Source organism: Xiphophorus maculatus, chromosome 10 (genome assembly GCF_002775205.1).
Source record: "Xiphophorus maculatus strain JP 163 A chromosome 10, X_maculatus-5.0-male, whole genome shotgun sequence".
Classification (NCBI taxonomy): domain Eukaryota; kingdom Metazoa; phylum Chordata; class Actinopteri; order Cyprinodontiformes; family Poeciliidae; genus Xiphophorus; species Xiphophorus maculatus.
Genome location: NC_036452.1, coordinates 17,822,216 through 17,833,454, shown reverse-complemented (window position 1 = coordinate 17,833,454; position 11,239 = coordinate 17,822,216). Strand labels below are relative to the sequence as shown.

Below are 11,239 nucleotides of genomic sequence, written 5' to 3'. Positions count from 1 at the left end.
CATATTTTATGGAAAAGGCTAATATTGAGACAGGAGAGGGATATTTCATTTGAAATTTTTAGTAAGCTTCATTTTAAAGGGCCACACTAATCCCATGTGCGACAGCGGTTGGGTTAAACCAGTCCTATGTTGCCCAAAACAGGAATTACCTCATGTGAAAAATGCAGTGCTATGGCAGGCCCCAATAATGATAAAAATCGCACATTTGCAAACACATCGATGGATAATTGACATGTTCATCCAAATGGAAATTGCAGATTCTTTTTCAGTTGGTTATATGTTGAATAAAACTGATCTTTGATTCTGTCTTCAAATCTTTTATGTGCTTAAGAAACAGTACAGAACATCTGATTTGTGCTGCTCTGTAGTGATAACTGAACGGCGAGAAACTCCTGTTATGTTGTGACTGCTGGTATTGAAAAGTGAATACTACATTCAGTTTACTGCAGATCAGCTGCTAACCAAGTGGCTATCTTATGTAAGCGAAACTTCACTCAACATTTAAATTCAGCAGATTTAACTGTTTTCTGTTCACTTGTTCATATGAATCATATGAACATGATTTGACTTTGTTGAGAAACAAGAATTCGCTTCAGTTTATTCTGGAACCTTTTATTTTTAAAACACAATTGTAAGATAAATGTTAAATACATAGAAACTATAGCAACATATTTCTTAATATACAAATAAATCACCAATAAGCACAAAATAGCATCACTTAAATATACACATTTTTTTCCTTGTGGTCCAAAACTAAACTTTAATGTTCCAACATGACCTCGCTGACATTGAGAAACACGTGGGTTTATTGTGTCAGTGCCTCTAGAGCCTCATGCTGGCTGACTGAAAACACATAAAAGGAACTTGTCTTTATAGTTGACTTTTATGAAAAAAATAAAAGTCAGAACATTTTGATTGTACTGATTGACCTCTACCATGCCCTCTGGTGGTGCAAACCACACACCGTTACCACTGTCGTCATGCAGAGACGTCACGCCACTGATTGTTTTACAAAAATATTCCAGTAAAGTCTGACTGATGATACAAAAGCTTCATACAAAATACAGACAGGTGTTCACTCTTTTAAAAACGGCACAAAAATACAGAGATCAGATATCCTCATTTGAGGACTGGAACATCAAAATTGCACAATTGTTGAAACTATTTCACATAAACTTTGTCAGCATGCAAAGCTCCTGCACGTAATCGCTTATTTTGCTGCAGCCACGGCTTTTTCAACCATGATTTTAAGCTTAATGAAGAAAGTTGACATTTAATCCTCGTCTTATTTGAAGTGGGATTGTGTTTGACTTTCCTTTAAAAAAAAACTGTAGAGCTTATTTAGTGGATGAATTAGGAACTGATTGATCAGAGGGAGAGAGAGCAAACCTTATCATCATCTGTCATCAATTTCAGAGTTAATTTCAATCTGCAGCAGAAATCTTGAGCTGTGTATGGAAGCAATGCGAGTTAAAGGTACAGCGTTTTTGTAAACATAGACATCTAGTGGCACAAAGTGAAAACTACAGCCAACCGAGTAGATTGAAGTGTCTACAGAACGGAAGAAGGATTCCACGAGTTTAGCTCCTTTCAGTTTAAAGTGAGAGGGCCGGTTGCTGTCACATAATCCACACATCACATTTAGGCACAACGGTCAAAAAAAACTATGATTTTAAAGTTTTCTCAGCGCCGTTAGAGAACTACAATAGCAACATTTACCCACCAGATGGTAGCAAACACTGCAATTCATCTGAAATGCTTGAGAACCAGCCGATGGTTTTCTTTTCTTTAATAGAAACATCATCTCTGACTCTTTTAGTAATTACGCCTGCCAAGTGGAAAGTTTCAAGCTCAGCATGGACATTTTTGACATTCGTTCACGAACAGGAGATCTTTGTGTGAGATTACACCGTCATTCAGGAACTGTCTGGAACTGAGTGTTTGTCAAATTCTGTAGATTTCAAAACAAGAAGGATTGAAATGATTGACACTGCCACTGGAGCAAGCATGATCAAAAGAGATTGCTTCAAGCTATTTTACACATGCACTGGCCATGCATACCTCCCAAACAACCACCTGAAGAGGAACAGAGATATGGAAGTGCCTGTATATGTTGGAATACTCAAGACACCTAATATCAGTTTCATGCTGCCACTCAAAGATTAATTGTGTAAAAACTTGCAAAGTTTCAAAGCAGAAACTTGTACTGCATCCTCAAAGTTTCTTCAGTTTTTAGAAAGGAAGTTATGACTGAAGGCATTAAGGTGGCTGTAAGGAAGTTATTCCTGCCACTATAGGCGTCGTATATAAACTGGCCCTCAGTTAGAGAGCTGAATGTGGACTCACTCTTCAGTTATGTTTTATTAATGCACAAACAGGCTCTGAGGCTTTGGGCAGTGTTGTACTTTGGCAGGTTAATAACAATCCGAATTCTACCAAAATAACGTTGTGATGCACCAAGTTTCAGTACCAGAGCCCTGGGAAACCATCCTGATCTCCGTTCATCCACCTTTCGATGATGAAGAAAGGCATTTTTGTAGGGTCAACAGTTTCACAAAATCATTTCATTATTATTATAATTTTTTACCATTTTCACTCTCTTGTAACTGACATAAAATCTGATTTGATCCAGTCAGTTTTTGCCAAACATATTTTAAAAAAAACTTAACTCATCAATAAAGTGTACAGCTTTCTGACTTCTATTTTACTTGGATTGAGTAATGCTAATTATTTTTTTCTATTTCTAGGAGAGTAAGAAATTAAATGTTCTGAATCTTTTTTTTAATTTCAATTTATTGAATTTAATAAATCAATTATTTATAAAGTAATGTAATTTAAACACAAAATAATATTAAAATAATAAAATATGTTAGTATTTAAAACATTTATTTGCTTATTTATTAGAGTTGCTCAATTAAACTAATTATACGTCCCAGGAAAAGCGAGCTAAACCTCGTTTATAACCCCAACCTTGTTGATAAAAAAGAAGAAAAAAAGATCTCCAGGTGAGAAGATATATTGTGAATAACGTCTTTCACATTTCAGAGGAAGCAGACGGTGATTCAAGTTCTGTCAGCTTTCTGGTGGGATTTTTAAAGCCGAATCCTAAGAACTGGCACTTTTTGACACAAACTCAAGACTCACTATATTTGCAGCCGGTTCGGTTCATTTGCAGTAACAAAGTGGGTTCATAGACGCCCTCTATGGTCCATGTGATGGAAGAACTTCCTCAGAGTTCCTCTGCAGCCTAAACGACAACTCAGATTCTTAGAAAATTTCAGCAGCCGTCTATTTGGCTCAACTGTTTCATCATGCCCGGCGACGTCCCGGAGCCAGAAGCGAATCAAAAAAAAGAAAGTAAAGCCAGGGGAGGTAAACCCCCAGCTCTGGACACTGAGCTGCTTCATTGCTCAACTCTTCTTGAATGAACAGAGCTGATCCGCTGGATCCCTTCGATCTTCCAGAGAACTTTTCTCCATGTGCTTCCATCTACGCTCGGCCCCAAGTTCATATTGGGCACAAACCCGCCACAGTTGGCTTCTTCACCTGGTGGGTCTTCAACTTCAACGCCGTCTCAAAGATGCAGACTCGGTTTAGAAGTCATAGTCCCATCCTGAGTTATCATCGGGCGGCGGCTCGTCCGTGTCTTCTGGAAAACTGTCAAAGTTACTGGTGTCGATTGGAGAGGACACCTGGAAGCAAAAGTACAACTCAAGACCAGGAAACCCCCCGCACCCCCCAAAAAAACAGGCTCATTCGGAACATTAAGATTACAACCCAAGTGGATTTTGATTTCCTCCTAACCTACCTTGGGTGTGATGGGTGGAGTTAGTGTTCCTTTCTTCAGCCCTTCCCAGTTGAATCCTTCGAACCACCTGAACACACAAACATTCAGTTAATTTCCAAACGATCGAAAGTAAATGTTTAGCTCACTTACAAAATATTTAGCTCTCTTACTTGTGCTTCTGGATGTCCTTCACTCCATTTTTCAGATTTCCTAGTCTCTCCGATGGGCTATCCCTGCAGACACGAGGAAGACATGGCTAAATAGTCGATTTGGAGAAGGAATTAGTTAATTATGTTTCAGGAAACAGTCCATGCTACCTGCAGAGCTTCTTGATGAGGTTGGCAGCATTCTTGGTGATCTTCTTTGGGAACTCAACCATGTCAATGCCTTTCAGTATGATGTTGTACGTTTTCATCGGATCTGGACCTGAGAACGGAGGACTGCAGACGCAAACAGACACTGTCGGACTCCGAACTGGTCATTTCAGATTTTTCCGACGTCGGGTGTAGGAATCCCTACCTGCCAGTCAGCAGCTCATACATCAGGATCCCCAGAGACCAGTAGTCGGCAGACACGTCGTGGCCCTTATTCAAAATGATCTCTGGAGCAACGTATTCCGGCGTCCCACAGAACGTCCATGTTTTCTTGCAGAATCCAATCTTCTTTGCAAAACCAAAATCCACCTGCAAAAGGACAGTGCTTTTTATTTTCCTTCATTGGACGCTATCAAGGAGTTTATTCAGAGGAAGCGGATAGCAATTATGCTTCCTGTGACAGTAGTTACATGATTGGAGTTTCTTGGAAGACAAAGATTTAGATTCACAGATTCAGTTCATTCGCCAAAAGCGGTTGGAGCTTTTTGAACATGAGTCACAGGTAGCCCGCGTGGACCTGGTGGACGTACCAGCTTAGCATATCCTCGGCTGTCCAGGATCAGGTTCTCAGGTTTCAGGTCTCTGTAGATGATGCCTTTGGCATGCAAGTAAGCGAATGCTTCAACCACGCAGCCAGTGTAGAACCTAGTGGTGGAGTCATCAAACGAACCTCTGCAACCAACAGAGATGCAGAAAATTATCAATGTATTTGGAACGTGGAGACAGTTTCATACCAGTCAAATTCTTCATCAAACACATTCAAATGTTAATTTAAAATATGAACATAATTATAAGATTGCGTAATAAAGACCCAATATGTGGAGAATATGTCTTTTTCTGTTCATTCAAAATTCAAATATGTGAATTATATTTGTAATCATTTTGTTACAGTGGAGCCTGCCTATTTGCGGTTCAGAACTTCTGAATTCACTTATTGGTGGATTTTTTTTTTTTATGTGGACTATTACTCCAAATTATTTGCTGAAATATTTGCCTATTTGTTGATTTTTATATAGAATATAAGATATTCAAAATAAAATACTGTTTGGGAAGCAAGAATAACAATACATAATGCCATGTTATATGCTATTGGGTAGTATTTATAAAGCAGTCAACTCAGAGGTGCTATTATTATTATTGTTTTTTATTTTATTTTTGCTGCTGATTGGTTGTACCCCGTGGGGCAGAGGTAAGGTAGACTGCATTAGCTTCTGTGGTAGCAACAAGATGGCTTCTACTGTGCTTCTTCATTCATATTGAGGTATATTTGGTGTTTGAATCATTACAACAGGCACTTATAAGCATTTAAAGATATTCTCAAGTATTCATGGATTTTAGGTCTTTGCAAGCTGTTGTGGTCCCAATGAATACTGTGGATCCACTGCAAAAAATAAAAAATTAAAAAAGAATTTCAAATATACATTTTCACTATAAATCGTAATATTATCCCCCCCCAAAAAAAAACAAAATGACAAAACAAATAAAAGTTTTTTTTATTATTATTTTTTCCCGCATTTGCTCTGTAATTCATAGCGTAATTGTAAATAAGCTCAGCTAATCTAATACAGATATCAATACTAAAAATCAATCCAATACAGTCTCAAGTAATAGTTATACATTATGTAACATTACAAAAGCATTAGAGATCCTATTCTTGACATAAATAGGGGAATGATGTTATGGTAAAGAAGTAAAAACGTGTTCAATCATTTATTTTGATTATTGAGTAATAACTGTGATGACAGTAAAGTTAAAGAAATCTTTAGTCACTCAGGTATCATGTCGGTGAGCAGCGTACTTGTCTCTCAGTATGGTCCACAGCTCTCCACCCAGACACGCCTCCAACAGCATGTATAAATATTTACTGTCTTTAAACGTCCGGTACAACCTGAACACCAAGAACAGAGTCACAGAGAGAACCCGACACGTCTGCAACTTTATTGACATGAGGACAAACTAAAGTGCTCGTTTAATTTTTTTTAAAGGTGAAACTAGTATGCTTTACTGGCACCTTTGTCTTTTTTTCTTACACGAATTGTTTTATGAGACATAAACACGCACAGTTTTCTGACCTGACAACGAAGTCTGAGTGTGCTTCGGTCATGATATGTTTCTCAGCACGGATGTGCTCCTGCTGCCTCGTGTCCACGATGTGACGCTTCTTCAGGATCTTCATGGCGAACGTTTTAGCCTCCTCGTTCTTCAGCTGCACCTACACAAAGACAGTATACGCAGTAGGGCAATAAAGATCAATTGCTACAAAATATTTGCAATGTGACATCACAGTACAACTGGCAACCTGCAGAGAGTTGTGGGTTTTTTTCCGCTTTGTGCAATGTGTCCGAAAATGACCAGCTGAACGTCTATTTACTTTCCCTGCATGTGGTTCTTTTCTGATTTCTGCTTCTGGTTGAATGTGGCCTGCTTTTTAAAAATGATTCTTTTAGATTATACCGTCGCTTATTTTAGAAACTTTATAAGCGTTGTAAAGTTAAAAACTCAGGAAATGTGCTTCAGGGGTGTCAGGATTTACTGAGGAGTGTTCATGCTGTCAACACAGCACTGTGCTTCTTGTAGGTCATGACACAATCTCTTCCTATTCCTGGACGGATTCTCCACTTCAGGATATCTGAGCTCCAACCCCAACCCGTGACGCCCCTATCATGCTAGCATCAACGGAAAAACTCTGGCAACTGGAGCCGGGTTTCCACTCAGAGGTTCCCAGCAAAGACAACTCCAACTATGTACTTTACTTTGGTTTTACTGACATGTTGGAAATTTCTTTTTTTTTAATTAGACAGAGAGGTGTTTTGACTGGTTGTATAAAAAAGTATTTTATTATTGATTATTGTTTATATCTGAAACAAATATATTGTGATGGCAGAGAAGAGCTCAAAATAGAAACATTTCTTGAAGATTTAAGGCCATGCTGAAGCAAAGGGGAGTAAGGAAAACTGCAGTCAGATTTTCAGTTACGATGATGTCATTACCAATCCATTTGGGTCAGACAGGCAGTCTGGAGGTCAGAGTTCACCTTCTTACACTCTGGATGACTAAAAATACTTCAGGAGAACCCCCTTCTCCCCCCCAAGCCTGGAATCTAATCTGTTTTTGGGCAAACCCGCGGCAGGGCTTTCCCTTTAACCAACAGTCACCTCCAGCCCCGCCTCCTGTCCTAGAGAAACCTAACTCCTTGAGCCGCAGTGCGTCAAATGCCTCATCCCTCCATCCTCTCTGCTTCCCTCAACCCAACCCAGAACATCCCTAAGCCTGTTTTGGTCCAGGACTGCAGGTGTATGACCCCTCAACCACATTTGGACTGGTTTCCAGTAACAGATGCTGACACTTTGCTAGAAACACAGTGCAAATATGACACGGTGACAATGAAACAGTTTATCTTATGTCTAAAACTGGTTCATTATCCTGAAGCATGTCTGAAACTTGTTCATCACTGTTCAGAAACTGGTGTGGAACAGATACAGTAGTTTCTGGTTCATTATTCTGTTGGAACATTGACCTTCAAACTGGCGATCTGTCCAGGATGCACAATGGACAAGGACAATCAGGTATAGCCAATGGATCAATGGATGGATGTTGACCTCTCAACACATTTGATTAAGGCCTCTATAAACACCTCTGAGCTCCTGAGAATCACTGGCATTAACTAGAAAAACATGTAGACTTCAAGACGTACCAGCTCAACTCTTCCAAAGCCTCCAACTCCCAGAGTATCAATGATGTTGAAGTCATTGAGCTTTAGGCTGGAGAAGAAGGCATTCTCGGCTTCGTACCTGAAAAGATAAACACACAATCATGTGGTGGGAATGTCTTTTTAAAAAAAGCTCATTGTGATGGAGAATACAAGTGGATAAAACCTGTCCAGTTAATCAAAGACCCTGCTGTCCTACCTGCAGCATTTTACCACGCGAAAAAATGGAAACTTCTTGGAAGTGTGGATGGAGAAGGAAGTGATGGGGAAGGAGTGAGAGGGGGTAGAAGGAAGACTGGGGAGACGCTCCCGCTGCCGCCTCACTGGGACAGGAAGTAACTCTCTCATCTCCGAAACTATTTTGAATAAGGTCAGAATAGGGGAAAAAAAATTCTTCCTGACCCGAGAGAAAGGAAGGTGAATCCGCCTTTAATCGGTTGATGAGTATTTATGAATGAAACTCAATGCACCGGATTCTTCAGATGATGTTTCAGTCGTTATTCTACGAAAAAAAAAATTTTTCATGTAAAAAAGCAAAGACAGAACCTGTAGCAAAATCTGGAACCTCACGAGAATGTTCGGCAGAGCGTCTGCAGCAGAGCCGTCTCAAACGATGAGCTCCACATCCAGTTTACATGGTGCGAGTAGTACCGATGGCAGCAGTGGAGCAGCAGGGCTCTGCTGTGGAGGTACCGGCGTGGCGGTGAGGTTGCCGGGTCCTCCAGAGGTTTGTGCATCAAGATAGAGAAAGAGGCTGGTCTTGAAGTGAAGGAACTGCTGTCAGAATCCAGGAGAGACTGAGAACAGCATCACCTTCAAGAAAATCACTTTTTTGTTTCTCTGACTGATAGGAAGAGAACAAGAAGGTCTGTAGCAGAGCAGTTAAACCCAGGACGCTTTAAGGACTATAACCCAGACTGAGGAAAAGCTCTAAGAGGTTTGTCCTTTAGGTCAAATGAGCCTCAGGTCTGCAGCGGCTGAATCCTCCAGGCTGGAACAGCTACTGATAAGACGACCTGACTGGTGGGAGTTGCTGCTGCTAACGGGTATTTTTAGGAGGCGGAAACATTGCTCAGAGGTTCACCCGCTAAAGGAAGGTCAGTTATTGAGGAGGCTGGCTGAGTGTCAGGAGGCTGCAGCACAGACTGTCCCAACCTGAAAACTAGAGGACACCCAGGTTTCTTCTTCAGGGACTATCAGAGGCCCTCACAGCTTGATGAGCATTTCCGTACCATGGATCAGCTGTGGAGCTGTGTTTGCTCCTGCCTTCAGTGTGAATGAGGTTCTTTTATGTTTGCGTGCACCGCAGGTGTTACACACCTGACATAACTTAAGACTGTTAATCCTCCAGACTCCGATTTAACCAGGCCAATAACTGTAGCGTTATGTTCCAGCATCGCCATGTCTTCCCAGAATAACTCACTGTGAGCTGACAAACAACAAAAAATATTTTGTCACAATGGCAGCTCTAAGCCCTTTGCACGTGAGGGTCAAAAAGGGTTTAAGCCAAAGTTCTATATCTGAATAGTACCCAGCCACCAAAATCAGGTCACCTGGTTCTCAACAGATCCTATAATCTGGCCACAAACAACCAACAATATGAATTGTTCAGAATAAAATAAAAAGAAGATTCTTTACATTTTCTTTCGAGTTGACATCCCAGCACATTTCTTGGATTGGAGAGTGGATTACTGTGTCAGCATTTTAACTGTTAAAATTTACGACAGGACAATCAGAGAAAGACTTAACAACTAAAACTTGCATAAAATTGTTGAGTAAGATAACTTTCCTTACTGTACTTGAATGAAGCACGAAATTCAAGGTACAACGTCCTTTGGACAGATGAGATCAAAATAGAGAGGTTTGGTCATAATGCATAGAACCATGTTTAAAGAAAACCCTAGATAGTGCTGGTTGAGGTGTAATGAATGGGCTTTATTCTACCTTTTCCTATCTGTGAATTGACCAAGAACCACAACCAAACAATTCTAGAGTCAAATGTGGGGCTGTCTGTCTGAAACGTGAAGCTTGCCCAAATTTGGACGTCAACTGGACGATGATCCCAAATACAGCAACTACAGCAGAATAGCTAAACAAGAACAGAATCAACATATTGCAATGGTCTAGTCCAGTGTTGCTCAGTTCCAGTCCTCAGGGCCTACTGCCCTTTATATGTCAGACGTGTTTTAGAACACCTGATTAAAATGACTGCATGACCTTCTTTGCATGCCATCAAGTGGCCTGTTAATCACCCACTTATTCAACCAGGTGTGTGGCAAAAGGGAAGCACCTAAAACATGTAGGCAGTGGTCCCTCAGGCCTGGTATTGAGAAACACGGGGTCTGCTCAATGTCCAAACCTGAAAGTAATGTAAACAGCGTGCTGGGACCTCTTGGAAGTTTTACAGAAGAATGTAAGAGACTAATAGAATCATCATATATCTTTTCAGAACACGGTTTCCTATAGTTTCATGTCTGGACCAACAGACTGAAGCCTCTTTAGTTCTACATGCAGGACCAGATTGCTTCCTGCAAGCACTGGATTCGGGTTTCTGCAGAAACAGTAGCCGCTGTTGGCGAACACTTGAACAGTCTAAAATTAGTTGGTGGTGGTAAGAAAGGGATTTGGACTTCACAGCACACGAAGGACACACAAGGATAGATCAAGCAGAATAAAACAAGCAGCTTCGAAAAGCTTAAACAAAGGGAAGAGATTCAATATCAAAATACAGCACAAGGAGATTTAGCATCGTTTCTGTAGCTTTATCCTTTTCATGTTCCTATCAAGCTCCGTGTGAAATTGTTTGCGGTAATCCTAAAAAAACAACTCTCATATAGATTGGGCATATTTTCAAATTGAACACTTTTTCCTGCAGTTAGGAGATATTCTTAACCCCACAAACAAATCCTACCAAAGAGGAACACAAACTCTCCCTTCATGTCTGTGGGTCTTTCCGTCAGTTTGGATCAACAGAAGTAACCTAAACCAAGTTCAGGTTACTGTAGGGAGCAGAGTTCAGCTCAGAGCAGAGCACTAGAAGGGCAAACACACACTCAGGTTGCACACTCTGTGTTCTGTTTACCGTTGCCACGGCGACAGCTGTGAATAACAGTTGAACAGTCTGGTTTGCGAGTGTGCGCCACATTAAATCTATACCATAAGAGGAAACACGAGAGCGTCCAGCTGCACAGTGTCACATGACTGGCAGTCAGTTGACTCCTGACCATTAATCTATAATCTACTTGTTTACAGCAGCAGCTGAACCCTGATTGGACCGGAGTGTCCTCGGTCCACAAACGCCTCTGATAGCTGTCCTTTCTCCACCTGGTAGAAGTCAGGCTGAATTATATCCCAACTGCTGTACAGATT

At 40.6% G+C, this 11,239-nt stretch overlaps 1 protein-coding gene across 2 annotated transcripts in view; it reads right to left on the bottom strand.

Moving 5' to 3' along the window:
• Window positions 1-596: 596 nt before the first annotated feature.
• Window positions 597-11,239, bottom strand: part of LOC102224587 (cGMP-dependent protein kinase 1) — a 45,503-nt gene continuing 34,860 nt past the window's right edge. Inside the window, exons 1-10 of one of the 2 annotated variants that reach the window (XM_023340795.1) lie at window positions 8,070-9,300; window positions 7,856-7,952; window positions 6,234-6,373; window positions 5,960-6,049; window positions 4,692-4,833; window positions 4,307-4,470; window positions 4,105-4,227; window positions 3,958-4,020; window positions 3,809-3,875; window positions 597-3,692 (exon numbers count right to left, since the gene is read on the bottom strand). In XM_023340795.1, the coding sequence (XP_023196563.1) occupies window positions 3,594-3,692; window positions 3,809-3,875; window positions 3,958-4,020; window positions 4,105-4,227; window positions 4,307-4,470; window positions 4,692-4,833; window positions 5,960-6,049; window positions 6,234-6,373; window positions 7,856-7,952; window positions 8,070-8,218 (1,134 nt within the window). In that variant the 5' untranslated portion in view covers window positions 8,219-9,300 and the 3' untranslated portion in view covers window positions 597-3,593. Of the gene's footprint in view, window positions 3,693-3,808; window positions 3,876-3,957; window positions 4,021-4,104; window positions 4,228-4,306; window positions 4,471-4,691; window positions 4,834-5,959; window positions 6,050-6,233; window positions 6,374-7,855; window positions 7,953-8,069; window positions 9,301-11,239 lie in introns of those variants that run through there. The other variant, XM_005806712.2, reaches the window with a different exon arrangement.